Source organism: Canis aureus, chromosome 14 (genome assembly GCF_053574225.1).
Source record: "Canis aureus isolate CA01 chromosome 14, VMU_Caureus_v.1.0, whole genome shotgun sequence".
In the NCBI taxonomy this organism is placed as follows: domain Eukaryota; kingdom Metazoa; phylum Chordata; class Mammalia; order Carnivora; family Canidae; genus Canis; species Canis aureus.
Genome location: NC_135624.1, coordinates 3,949,552 through 3,964,312, shown reverse-complemented (window position 1 = coordinate 3,964,312; position 14,761 = coordinate 3,949,552). Strand labels below are relative to the sequence as shown.

Here is a 14,761-nt window from a genome sequence, read left to right as displayed (position 1 = left end):
TATTATCATAGTGGACATTGAGCTATTTCTTTCTTCCCTTTTTTATTTTTTCTTTCTTCCCTCTTTTGTGCAATAGGCATTTCTTTCATTTGGGGCATCATAATAAGAATTGATACCACTCCTATCTCTAAGAGAGGGTCCTGCTATTTAAGGCTAAACAGGGAATTTCTGTCCAGCTTTCCATGATTTAGTAAGATAAGCCAATCATTTGTTCAAGCACAAGCCAAATTATTTCATGTTAGGGAACGGTCAACCTGACAGCTTGAGCCAATGTGACAAGAATGTTGTTGCAGAAGCATTCTGGGCAAGGATATTTCTCCTTCTTTGATGGAGATAGTGTTCCTCTTTAAAAAAATAGTGCTTTTTCTCCTTTTGGGCAGGCTGGTGTACAGATTTGAGGCTAGGAACTTTGGCAGCTACTTAGCCTTAGAATGAAGCTAACATTTCAGAAGTCAAAACCAAGAGATGGAAAAAGAAATTGAAAAACAAATAAACAAAACCGCTGTGTCTTTCATGTCAGTATTGAACCACTAAATCAAGCAATCCTACAGTCTGCTCTAGAAGACCCAGTTTAATAACCCTTTGTTAGCGAAGTTTGGGTTGAGTCTTCAATGGGTAGCAATATAAAGAAGCCTGATACAGAGGTCTATAAACAGAGAAGTAATGTTGTGTATGCATGTATGTATGTATATATGTCTGTATTTATTTATTTCTTTTTTCCCTTTCAAATAGTCAATTGTCTAAATACAGTTTATTGAGCATCTCATTCTTTTCCCTGTGATGTAAAATGTCATCTTATCATAAACAACATTTCCACATAAAAATGGCTCTGTACTGGGCTCATGATTCATTATACACATTAATTTATCTACATCTGAATTAATACCACACTGTTTTTTTTTTTTTTTTTTTAATACCACACTGTTTTAATCACTACTATGTTTTTGAGGTATAACTGACATATTAGTTTCAGGTATACAACATAAAGATTCAATATTGGCATATATTGTGAAATGATCACTGCAATAGATCTAGTTTATCTGTCACACACATAATTACAAAATATTTTTTCTTGTGATGAGAACTTTTAAGATTTTTTCTCAGTAACTTCCAAATATGCAATTTAGTATGTTAGCTATAGTCAGCATGTTCTACTGTACATCCCCATGATTTATTTTATAACTGAAAGTCTATATTTTGGTCTCCTTTCCCCAACCCCCACCTCTGGCAACCACTAATCTGTTCTCTATATCTTTGAGGTTGGTTTTTGTTTTGTTTTGTTTTGGATTCCACATGTAAGTGAAGTCATACAGTATGGTATTTTTTCTTCCTCTGTCTGACTTATTTCATTTAGCAGAATGCTGTCAAGGTTCATTCATGTTGTTGAAAATGGTAAGTTTTCATTTTTTTTATGGTTGAATAATATTCTATTGTCTTTACACCACATTTTCTTTATCCATTCATCCATTGTGGTCACTTGGGTTTTTCCATATCTTGGCTATTATAAATAATGTTGCAATGAAAATGAGGGTGCATGTATCTTTTCGAGTGAGTATTTTCATGTTCTTTGGTTAAATATGCAGAAGTAGAATTGCCAGATCGTAAGGCAGTTCTATTTGTAATATTTTTTTTTATATTTGTAATATTTTAAGAAACTTCTATGCAATTGTCATAGTGGCTGCACAAATTTACATTTTCACCAATGGTATAGTCAAGATATTTCTTTTCTTTTTGATAATAGCCATGTTAACGAATTATGAAGTGATATATCATTGTGGTTTTGATTTGCATTTTACTAATGATTGTTTAATGAGGTTGAACATCTTTACCACAATTTTATCATGTGTTTTGCCATCTGGCAGACACATCTCTTTCCATTGTTCTTTCTTTCAGAAACTTATGGGCGCTTTTCATGTAATTTCTCTTCTATTCAAGCTTGATGGTTTGTTTTTAAATCCTATTTAAAATTCTTTTGAGACTTCTAAAAAATTGGGATTACTTTAAATTTACAGGTTAAATCTAGAGGTGACTAGCCCTGGTCAACACCTCTTGAGGGACTGAGCTGGAGGGCCCTACTAAACTGCACCTAAATTCCTGACTTCTAGAAACCAAGACTAATAAATGTGTGTTGTTTTAAGTTGGTATCTTGAGGGGCAATTTGTTATGCAGCAAAAGATAACTAATACAGATAAAAATCAGTGTTATGTTTATTTATATTTTCAATGCTCTTACTCTTGACTTACATTTTTAAAAATAATTTCAGTGTGCTAGGCATAAGCCTATGGTGTCTAGAAGCTTCTCCATTATTCTCCCTTTCCTTCATTTGTACCTGAATATAAAGTGGTAATCTAATAGTCCTTTGTCAATGGTGACTTGTTAATAAGGTGACCTTAAGATAACTTTTTGTAATGCCTTTGACTATTTGTCACAAAAGAAATTTTAGAAACCACAGTCATCTTACCCTCTTTCTCAATGAAGACTGAAATTGAAATCATAGTTTAAATGCTTGAGGGAAATTAACCATGTAAAGGTTTTCCATGGATAATTTTTGTAAAGTAATCACTTCATTAAGCAAAAAATTACCTTTTGTAAAGTAATCACTCCCTTTGGAAAAGAGTCCAAAGAAAGGAGCATGGGAAGCTTACAATAGGAAAACCTCATAGTTTCAGGATAGAGATCATACCTCATTGTCTGTGCCTGTCAACTTAATAAAAAAATGTTGATTGAAAGAATGTTTGATAGGAACAAAAATATCAACGTTTGAGGATTCACTATCTTTTTCTCTCTTGCTTCCTCTGCCCTTTTAAGAGAATCACCCCATTTCTTGTCTCCTAGGACTATGTTGTGCTGACAAAAATAAGTAAATCTAAAAGAGCTCTACAGAATCAAAGAGAAGGAGGTCAGATTATTCTCAGTAGGAAAAGGCCTGAAGCAACAGCAAAGGGAGGTAAATTGTGGGAGAGGGGGAGAGGAAGTGTAAGCTTGCCAAGGGGGGACAGGGGAGGGAAGGGGGTTGTAGGAGTTTGATGAGGGAGGGAGAAGCAAAATGGATGGTTGTCATGAAAACATGAGAAAGCGAGAAAGATGGATAAAGATTTTTAGGGAGTTGTGTTGTGTGAATATGACATATATTTCTTTCCTCAGCATTTACATGGGATTGTTAGTAAAAATCTCTATTGTTACAAGTTTTTTGAAGTTGGATTTGAATTTGATTTGATTGTTTGATGGCTCAATTTTATTACAGCTTCTCTATTAAATACCTATCTCCCCTTTTCTATCCTGTTGTCCTAGGTCTTATTGTCCAGTTTCCCAACAGCATTAACTGCTCTCACCGTTGCATGTCTTGGGGTATTCTTATTTTCTAGCTTTCCTGGCCAGGAAGTAAGCACATCTTCCTTCTGCTTAGTTCAATCAAGACCAAGTTAGAAATTATTCAGACTATAGGCATGTATGGAAAAAAATTGAAAAAACAAAAATATAAAAAGAGAAACTATGAAGACATGGACCGATTTATTTCTAGAGCTTAAGTTTCTTATATTAATGTAACAAAGGCCAGCCACAGAAAGGCTTTAACTGATGGTGTTTGCCAGTTTCTTAGCATTGGTTTTCTTCTTTTCCTTGGATCTGTCTATGTTCAGTGTCTTAACCAATCATTGTTGTGAAGATCTGAGATATCTTCAGCTTGTTCTGGAATTTATCTTTGTATATAACGGAAACTTCTTTCTTTTTCCTTAAAAGTGATGCTATAATGAGGGTGATTTTGAATAATGGAAGGCATTTTTATTTGGCTGAGCTCTAGACCATATTAATTTGAACTACAGCACTTTTCTGAATGACAGAATTTATTGATAGTTTACTATGTAAGGCTTAAATCATTTTATTTTCATATGAATATATACTTTATATTTTTGAGTAAACTGTATTCTTAGACAGCAATAATCATATTTTCTATATCTCTTCCCCCATAGGTCCTAGTTACTGTGTTTACATATAGTTACTGTAAATCAGTGACTCTCAAAGTGTGATCTGGGTACTTCTGGGGGTACTAAAGACTATTTTGGGGAGTTCACAAAATCAAAACTATTTAAAAAACAATACTACAATGTTAACTGCCCTTCTCATTTTATTCTTTCATGAGTGTATGGTAGAATTTTCCAGATGCTACATGACATGTGATGATGTCATTCCTCTGATGACTAAAGGATTGTGTACTTGTGTACCCTTGTGTTTCTTTAAAAATTTCTAAGTTTTAATTTCTTAATATAGGTAGATGTAAACCACATAGACAAAAGTTCTTTGAGGTTGTCCATAGTTTGTAAGACTGTAAAGTGATCCCAAGACCAAAAAGTTTGAGAGCTGCTGGTGTAGATAATTATGTATTAAACTGAAAATAGGGGACGCCTGGGTGGCTCAGCGGTTGAGCATCTGCCTTTGGCCCAGGGCATGATCCTGGAATCCCAGGATCGAGTCCCATATTGGGCTCCCTGCATGGAGTCTGCTTCTCCCTCTGCCTCTCTCCTTCTCTCTCTCTCTCTGTGTCTCTCATGAATAAATAAATTTAAAAAAATCTTAAAAAAAAAAAATCCTCATCACCTATTTCACCCACCCCCTGACCCTCTTTAAAAAAAAAAAAAACAAAAAAACTGAAAATAGAAGCAATCTGATTTTTATCATTTCTTTCCCTGAGTTTACAACTGGGCCTGAAATTCTTTGCTATTATTCTCTGTATGGGTCAAAGTCCAGTCTGATACAGAAACCACAAGAGACAGAAGCCACATAGTTATTTGAATGAAGAAAGTTTAATACAAAACAATTATTGACTATAATAGGGGATTGGAATAACAGGGGATTGGCTAGTAACAGGTAAAGAAAACTCTAAAGAAAATAGGAATAGCAGAAATCAGGATTACTCCCCGTGGGGCTAAGACAAAGCACCCAAAAAGAGGTCCGCAGGGGTTGTGATATAGATTTTGTGGGAGAAGACACAATTACATCTCACTGAATAGCAGAGAAATTGCTGTGGTGCCACACTAGTGGAACTTGCTGGACATCTGCCTTCTGGAAGTTTCCAGAAATCCTTCTCTTAGGTCTCTGGAGAAAACTATCCATAGTGAGGTTTCTCACTGAGATACTCTGCCCCAAAACTGCTCAAGGAAGAAGTAAGTTGTGGTGGGGAGAGAGACTGTTGACCACTGAGTGCTGTTGCTGCCTTGCAGCCAACTACTGGAGAAGCATTGCATCTTGCAGGATCCAGATAAGCAGTCCCCACTGTTGGAGTCTTCCAGTGGAAAACATACCAATCAGGGAGGAAAACTCTTTTGCAATGTCTCTCCATGGCTCTTTAGTGACAAAGTTTAACAATTATTCTATCTGATAAAGATAAAGATTTAAAGAACTTAGCTCCATTTTAACAAAGTAGGCAATGAGGGATGAATTTGGAATTGAGAGGAAATGAGATGACAAATGGTACACCTAACTTTCACTTAATATGTAGTTTATCAATTACCTATCTTAAAATTCCTGATGTTTTTGTTGCATGGGGCTATTGCCTATTACAATTGTTCCATTTTTTCCCTCAATAATAGAATCCCAGTTTTGTTCTCTCATGCTTCTCCTTGTCATAAGCTTCAGGGAACTTCAATTCCAGTCTCAGCTACAAACCCAGTTCCATGGGGTGAATCACCGTTGGTCTAAACAGGTTTTCGTGGTCCCATTTCCTTTGATAGCAATGACACAATTCTGGCCAATAGGATATGAAGTGAAATCTGCAAAGAGGCTTCTAGGATGTTTTTTCCCACCATTCTGAAAAGTGTATTCAGAAAGAAATAACCCTCTTCTGCTGCTAAGCATTGCCATGTCTTCTTGTGATGCTTAGAGCTTTGGCAGCCATCATTTGAGGAGGAAACAAGTAAATGAAAGACTTAATCAAACCTAGAAACATCTACCTCTAGGCTTGTTTTAAAACTCATTTAAAGATGTTTCTTGTAGTTAACTGATATGCCAGACTTTTGAGATGACATATGCAAAAGAGATACTGTCCTTACTCCCAAGAGGCTTACAATTTGGTAGAGAAACAAGTGAAATAAAACTTTAAGGTTGCTATGATAAGGGGATCCCTGGGTACCTCAGAGGTTTAGTGCCTGCCTTTAGCCCAGGGCATGATCTGGAGTCCTGGGATCAAGTTCTCACATCGGGCTCCCTGCATGGAGCCTACTTCTTCCTTTGCTTGTGTCTCTGCTTTTCTCTCTCTCTCTCTCTGTGTCTCTCATGAATAAATAAGTAAAATCTTAAAAAAAACCCACAAGATTGCTATGATAGAATAGTAGTTGAATTCAACTGCAACATGCTAGTTCCAGCTCACTATAAAATTGGGTTAGAAAAGAGAAATATGGGACACCTGGGTGGCTCAGCGGTTGAGTGTTTGCCTTTGGCTGAGGGTGTGATCCTGGACTCACAGGATCAAGTCCCATATCGGGCTCCCTGCATGGAGCCTGCTTCTCCCTCTGCCTATGTCTCTGCCTCTCTCTCTCTCTCTGTGTGTGTCTCTCATGAGTAAATAAATAAAATCCTTAAAAAAAAGAGAGAGAGAGAAATATTATCAAGGAAAATGTTTTGTTAAGTTGCCTGTTGAAAGGAAATACTTCCAAGTTTTCCTGCAAATAAAAAGTTACATAATGTAATACATTTGATTAGAGCTTTCTCTCAGCCCCAAACTCTTCCCAGTAATAGTAGAAAAGATTCAGTGTTAATTAGTATTATTTTTCAAATACACATAAAAATGATAAAAAAAGTAACATAAATGCAGTTTCAATAAAAAGCAGCAACAAGTATAACAAGGAAAAAATCTTTACATTAGTATTTTTCTACTTGTAAAACATCGTGGTGTATGCATTCAGCGACACAAATGCAGTCTTGTTATTCCAATTTGAGTTCAAATTGCAGATTTCTCTTACATTTCTCTGAGAACACCCAGTTGAGAACTCTGGTGAGCCATTTGCTAGTTTAATTAAAGTGTGCACTAAAAAAAAAAAAAAAATTAAAGTGTGCATTCCAGTTGGAATTGTTGGATGCAGAATCAGACTACTTTACTTTCATGGTTAAGTGAAGCTGAGTGACCCTTATATACATCTCAAATTTTCCTACAGTTTTCAATTGTTCACAAAGGCTGCTGCCTTTATTTGCAGGTTGAATGATAATTCCTATGCTCTCATTCTGGGAACCTTCAGATTGGCTTTTCATAGACAAAACAGAGACTTGAGGAGTTTTTTTTTGCTTTGTTTTGTTTTCTACAAAAGTAATTCAGGAGAAAACCTTTTTTGATTTAGTAATACAACACAGCAGGCACATTCGCCTCCATGCCTTATCACTTACTATTTCCTTGGCCTCACATTTCTCTTCCCTTCACTATCTGCAAGGTGCTCCCCTGACTTCCCCAGCCTCCCTCTTGCTGAGGACTTCCCTGCTGCCCATTTCTAAATTTCATGCCTTCCCCTCCACGGTGTATCCCTTTTCCTATTTTACTTTTATTCCTTTTTTTTTTTTAAAGATTCATTCATTCATTCATTCATTCATGAAAGACACAGAGAAAGAGAGAGGCCGAGACATAGGCAGAGGGAGAAGCAGGCTCCATGCAGGGAGCCCGACATGGGACTGGATCCCAGCACTCCAGGAATACGCTCTGGGCCCAAGGCAGACACTCAACTGCTGAGCCACTCAGGCATCCCTTACTTTCCTTCGTTATCAGTTTTCAATACCTAATCTTATTAATTAGGTGCTTATTTATTTTATTATGTTTCCCCAACCAGAATCTAAACCTCATGAGGACAAGGAATTATTGTCTGTTTTTCTCACTGAGGAATTCCCAGCACCTAGAACAGTATCCAATATACATAAGAGCTCAGTAAACATTTGTTGACTTACAGTGGAATGAGGCTTGGCTTTGGAGTTGGAAAGGCCTGGGTTAGAGAATGCACGTTTTCTGTTTGGCCTGGGGGAGCTCCTTTCACCCCTTTGAGCTTCAGTTTCTTCACTTATGACGTAGATATAACTACTTTCAGTGGTAGTTTTAAGTTTTTAAAAATTTTTTTTAACATTTTATTTTATTTATTCAAGAGAGACACAGAGAAAGGCAGAGACACAGGCAGAGGGAGAAGCAGGTTCCCTGCGGGGGGAGCCCAGTGCAGGAGTTGATTCCAGGACCCTGGGCCTGGCCAAAGGCAGATGTTCAACCACTGAACCACCCAGGTGCCCAGTTTTAAGGGTTTAATGAGATAATGTTAGCCAATTGTCTGACCCTGTTAGAATCATACACCAGTTGCTAGCACTCTTCCTTTTCAAACTGAGGGAAGGCCCCAGAGATTTATTTATTTATTTTCTGATATTATTCCTTCCTTCCTTCCTTCCTTCCTTCCTTCCTTCCTTCCTTCCTTCCTTCCTTCTAGATTATTTCTAAACTTCTTAAAGGGTATCTCAGTCAGGGCTCTATTAGGACGGTTGAGGTCTAGGGGAACATAGGAAATAGAAGAGGGACCAAGGGAATAGCAGGGCACTCACTACCTGTAGGCCCAAAGGGATGAGGGGAAGAAATGAAAGCTGGGCTCCAGGTGACCTCACTGGAAGGGAATCAGGAGAATACGTAGCCTTACTTTCTCCCTCAGATGATCTCTTGCTGGGTCTTCCTATTGTAAGCCAGAGAGTTGAGAGCTCCATAATGTCAGCCATATAGGTCAACCCTTAGGGCACAGGGCAGATGGGAAAGAATGGAGAATGAATCTGGGGGGCTAAGGAAGTTATCCAACCTTACTATATCCAAGGTACCTGCTATGCAAGGGATAGAGAAGGTAAACAGTCTAATTCTCAGCAGACTCATGGCTGGAATGATAGTCAAACAGAACTTTAATTTAGTACAACCAGCACAGCGTGTTATGGGCATATAGATGAGAGGCATCTCTTTCATAACTTAAATGTCAGAGATAGTGGGGGTGGTGGTGCTGGTGGTTTGACTGGGAAAGTCTTTCTGGAGATTAAGATTCATAGCATAATTCAGAGTCCATTTTAAAGTATGACAATTTGATCCCATTTTAAAATATGACAATTTTTAAAGAAGATTAAATGCTGTTCTCTGAAAGATTTTTTTGATGAAATAGAAGAAGATGGGACTAGGGCATGGAAGTGAGGATGAGAAGTGAGGGATAGAATGACATAATTTCAAAAGTTTTTCCTAGTTTTTGTGTTTTAATAATTTAGCTTTTTGCTGTCTTGTTAGTTCTGAACTATAAGACCGTCGATGTTTAGTAAATGAAAAGGAGTATAAAATTTTATAACAATCTCTTTTTTGCAGAACCTGACTTCGGGGTTCAACAACGAATGGTCTTAAATTTAACATAACTAAATTTAATGGGGAATATAGTGCTTTGAAAAATAAATCATGTAAGTTTATTACATATGGAAACAATGCAAAAAAGAGGAAAACGACTATTAGACAAGTCTAATTTGGATTAATATTCACAAAGTTCCTTTATTTAACATTCTCTTCATAGACTTTGCTCTAACCTTCAAGAAACCTCTATGACTCTACACCTGGATAATTTCTAATGAAAGCAAACTCATTACATAGCACCTTAGATGATCATAAGAAAGATATTTATATAGGGAACTTCATGTTAAATGGTATCCTAAAAAGATAGATGCAGGAAGGGATCAAATCACAATGAGGTCAGGGCCTTCGGAAAAGGTTGGGGGAGACAGGTGACAAGAAGGAAGAGAAACTTTTCTTGACTTCTTTTCTGTGCACCATAATTTGTTTTAGGTTTTCCAGGTGATCCAAGCGAACAGCTGGCAAGACCACAGTGCATGAAATCTGTGCACTGGGATCTCACCGCAGTCATAATTTTCTTTGTAATCAGACGTAATTATAGCGAAATGTAGTGAGGAGTTTGTCCACAATCAACATCAAACAAGAATTTCCAGTAGTATCCCTCGTGCTGTAGCTACAAACCTCAAACCGGGCGGGCGTAGAACACAGCCCATAATTATAAACAACTAGAGACAGAAGCGTGGGCAGTTAGTGACACTTCAAAAGGCTGCACAAGATGCTTGGGATGTGTCTTTGGGAAATCCAGAGAAGAAATGAGTCAAATAGGATTGGGGCAAAAGCCAATTTTCGGAGGCAGATGCGGAGCGGCAGCTCTCAGCGGCTCCAGGGAAGGTGCATCCCCCGCCCCCGGCCAGCACAGACAGGCCCCGGGTCCTAACTAGGCCTTGGTCCGCCGGTCTCCGCGCCCTTTTTCCGCTCGCAGCTCGGGGGCCGGCGCTTGACTCCGCCTCCGCCTCGGCCCCCGCCCCCGCCCCCGCCCCCGCCCCCGCCCCCGCCCCCGCCCCCGCCCCATCGGGGCCCGGCTCCGCCCACCAGCCTGGGCCGCCGCTGGCTCCGCCCACTCTCCCCGGGCGGCGGAGGGGAGGGGCTCGGCGGGGCGGGGCGGGGCGGGGCGGGGCGGGGCGCGGAGGCCGCGGCGCTCGCGAGCGGGAGGAGGATCCGCCGCGGAGTTACGGGAAAGTTGGTCCGAGCTCCTGGAGGTTTTCCCCGGGGACTCGGGGGCTCGGCCGGCCGGTGCCCGGCTCCTGTCCTCCCTGCGTCCTTCAGCGCCCACCGGGGCCGTTCCTCTGTCGCCGGCCGCCATGGAGCAGCCGCCAGCGCCCAAGAGGTAACGCTCGCGGGGAGCCGGGAGCCGGGAGCCGGGAGCCGGGAGCGGAGGGAGGGCGGGGGGGGCCGGCGGCCGCGGGCGGGGGCGGCTAGGCCCGAGCTGGCGGCGACCCCTCCGCGGCGGCGGGGCCCGGGCCGGGCGCGTCGGCCGTCGCGAGGCGGGGCCGGGCCGCGGCTGCCCCCGGGCCCGGGGCGCCGCGGGGAGGCCGAGCCTGGCGTGTGCCGCGGCGGCCGGGCCTGGCGGCGTGGGGAGTCGCTGGGGAGCGGCTGGGGAGCGGCTGGGGAGCGGCTGGGGAGCGGCTGGGGAGCGGCTGGGCAGCGCCGGCCTCCCCGCCGCGCTCCTGGGCCTCTTCCTCCCGGCGAGTCTCGGAGCCCGGGATGCGAAACGGGGCATGCATTAGGCTGCTCGCAGCCTTCTCGGCGCTTTTGTCCAGTGTTTCTCGTGATACTGCCATTTATTTGAGAAGGCGGATTATTTGTTTCCCGTCGAAGGAATTCAGTATGAACAGCTACGTGGTGTGTGGACCTTGAGGGTGTACCGCACTGACAGGTGTTCCTTCCTCACCGCCCTCAAGTTCAAAAGTATTTATGGATGCGAGACAGTAGGAATCCTAAATTAGAACCCCTTCCCCGCATAGTGCTTTGTTTTGTTTTCTAGCATATAGAAGTAGTGATGCTTTGGTATTTACTGTTAGTTTGATCTTTGATATATTGGAAGAGTGAGAGTACACAGTAGATACTTTTAAAAGTAGTATTTGAAATGATCAAGCTAAATCAAGGCTGCCCAGAGATATAAATTCATAATGTGCATCTTTTTTCCCCCCAAGAATGAATCAACGTCATTTAACTGGTGTTGTTTAAAACATGTAATCTCAGTCTTTCATTTGTAATTTATAAAATAAGAGTACTAATCTTTCTCCCAGAGAGTGCTGTTGTGAAGATTAAGGAGTTCCTGTGTTCTGATACTTAGAGATCTTTAGACGAAAGGTGATATATTCAGGAACATGGAATAATTAAAAAGGTAGGAACTTTGTGAGCTGTTGTGAATCGTGTGACTAGACATGTGAGCCTTGAGGCCTGGAAACCATCTGTTCAGGTGAAAAAAGGTGGGTGTGTGGAAGGGCGTCCAAAAGAGACTTGTTATCAGAGCCCTTGATTTTTGTCTGGTATTTTGTATTGAATTCTCGTATTGATTGGGCACCCAGTTTTAGTATCTTAGAAGAAAATTGGAAACTTTTTTTCTTCTCTGTTTTGGAAGGACTGTAAGGGGGCCACCTCTGAGATGATGCCCAAAGGTCAAGTTGAACAACTCCAAATTGAAGTAGAAGCTCTATTCATTCATTGGCTGTAAATTATCGGTTTCTTTATAGGTATAAGAGATCCTCTGGCCTTGCAGGGGCTCTAGAAAACCTAGAAGGGCCAGGGGGAGATGTGGGTGGTATATATAACCATTTCATGGTCATTTATACTTTACAAAGTGATGCTTGCACTCCAACAGGCTCATTTCTAGTTCTCTTCAGAGAGACTTCGTTGTTCCAGGAAGGCATTTCTGGAAAGCAAGCTATGTGACATTAAGCCCATATATTTGAATGTCACTTAAATTTTTTTCATAGCATTTTCATTTTCATAATATCATCATAGCAACCCTATTAAGTAAGTTTGATTACAGGAAGTAATCCTGTTTTGTAGCTGAGGACACAAAGAGTTTGCTCCATGGAAGGCTATGACAGGGATTACTGAAAGTGAGTTTTTGTGTCCTCCCTATTGATTATTACCTTCTAATAATAAAATATGCCATTTTTGAGGTCATTTTTTTCCCCCAGGAAATTTATATATACATTCCTTTATTTTATTGTCATAAGAAAGAGGAATCATGGCTCTGCAGCTTATTACGCTAGTTCTAAATTTAATTTCTTCATCTGTAAAGTGTGTTACGGGGATTAGAATAGGTCATGTGTAAAAGCACTTAGCACAGTGCTCCATAATGTGTTGAACGACGCTAAATGTTGGTTTATTTTTTCCTTATTAAATGAAACTCAGAGAGGTTAAATAATTTGGTCAAGTGGAGGAGTTGCCAGAACCCTGAATCTGATTGGCTGCAAAGGCTGTGCACCCTCTCATTGTGTACAGTGATACCTCTTTTTAAAAACACTTCTTAAAAGAAGGCTAAAGCCTTCCATGGTGTGGTGGCCATGTCTTTGTACGATCCTGTGGGCCCTCTGCTTGTTCTTTTCCTAATCCCTGTAAGAATGTTGCTTTGCTTTTCTGCCTTGCATAGGAGCACTTCCTTAGGGCTCAGACATTTTTACATGGTCACATTTATGTTGCTGATGTTCAAGTCTGTATGACCAGCAGGTGTGTTCAGTTGGAATATTTGATATTTTTATGCAGATCCATTCTTTCATTATTCTTTCTAGTTTGTCACTAAGTCCTATTGAATTCTCCATCAAGAAGTCTAGATTCATTTTCTTTTCTGTTTTTCATTTTTGATACTACTACTCCATATCTGGGTTTTATGACCGTCATACTTGATTTACAGCAATGCCTTCCAACTAGGTACTTTAGAGCAGTGGTTTAAAAAATTTTTTAGCAGCAGGAAGGCTGTGTTTGGAGTAGAGGCAGGCACTAGGACCTGGTTCTCACTGCCTTATCTCCTTCTACTCCCCTTTTGCTGCCTGCAGAACCTCCTAATGATCCATAGGACACTGCCTGCAATGGCTTTTGATTTGTTTTCTTAAAGCATCACTTTCACCATGCTATTCCCTTTTAAAAAATTTTTTTTTTAATTTTTAAAAATTTTTTGGTTTGGGGCACACTTGTTTACTTAGTATCCAAGACCCCTATCACTTGGTCTCAGATTTAATCCCCAGGCTTTTGTTATTCTTCTCCAAGATGAATCTGTCCTGAAGTTTCCCTTTTGTTTTTTATTTAGGTTGTAGGGTATGGGTACTCCCAACTTTGCCTTTGTTCAGGCTTTTCCTTTGGAGAAGTTTGTATTATTTTTTGCTACGAATCTGTGTTTTATTCTTCCTTAAAGGCCGGCTTCATATAGAATCTTATTTGAGTGCTTTCTAGCCTAAGGTATTCCTAATATATCCATTTGAATATATGCCATCTTCATATTTTTCTTTTTTTTAATTACAAAATTTTAGCTATTCAAAAGGTAATGGGGACTAATTTAATAACTACTTATGTATTATGCTACCCAACTTGAGAAATAAAATATTGTGAATATAGTTGAAGGTCCCTAAGTATATCTGTTTTCAGATACATTCCCTCCCTATCCCCCAAAGGATTGTCACTACTTGGGTATTTGTTACTGAGTATTTGTTATTCCTTTACCATACATGTCTTTATATTTTTAGCATGCCATTCATGTATATCTGACCCAGTGTTAGGCCTGCCTTTGCTCTTTGGTATCGTTCTTGTCCTCTGGGAATTGGAGAGTCCACTGGGCAGCCAGATCTGAGAATTGTGACTAGAGGGTCTGGAAGGCCGCTCTTACCTTTACATCATTGATTTGGTCTCACCAACAAGGCTGTGTAGTCACTTAAAGTCACTGACTTGAGGTATCAAAATAGCTTTTAGATTCCCTGGGTTTCCTTAACAGATCTGTCACAGAGGTCCCCTTTGGGAATGGAAGACTGTTCAATGGTTATTAATTGTTAGCATTTTGGTAAGTTGAATTTCTCAGATTTTTTTGTAGGGGAACTACTAGATGGAGGAAAAATGACCCCACAGCAGGTAAGTTTTAACAGATAGAAGAGGGAATGTTGGAAGCATAAGATCTTTACGAGTAGAACATTCTTAAAAGGCGGGGGTGGAGCTCTGTGATAGGTGGTGGGTAGCATGGAAACTGGTTGCTTGAGGATAGGTAGTTATATAAACAATATTTGTTAGAGGATAGAATATCATTGCTGGAGAGATATACTTTACCAGATGGGCTTTGCTCCTCAGTTTGATTATAGGATTAATAGTTACTTAAAATTTAAAAATCGTTAAGGTATACTTGGAGGAAAAGTTGGTGTGGAACAGTGAAAACACTGGAAGGATAATAAG

General features: G+C 40.2%; 1 protein-coding gene across 6 annotated transcripts in view; it reads left to right on the top strand.

The window, feature by feature from the left end:
- The window catches only part of STK3 (serine/threonine kinase 3), a 378,723-nt gene that overhangs the window by 92,054 nt on the left and 271,908 nt on the right, over positions 1-14,761 (top strand). For 5 of the 6 annotated variants that reach the window (XM_077846731.1, XM_077846729.1, XM_077846730.1 and 2 more), the window contains exon 1: positions 10,480-10,703. The exons of the other annotated variant lie outside the window; for it this stretch is intronic. In XM_077846731.1, the coding sequence (XP_077702857.1) occupies positions 10,678-10,703 (26 nt within the window). In that variant the 5' untranslated portion in view covers positions 10,480-10,677. Of the gene's footprint in view, positions 1-10,479; positions 10,704-14,761 lie in introns of those variants that run through there. 6 annotated transcript variants of the gene reach the window in all.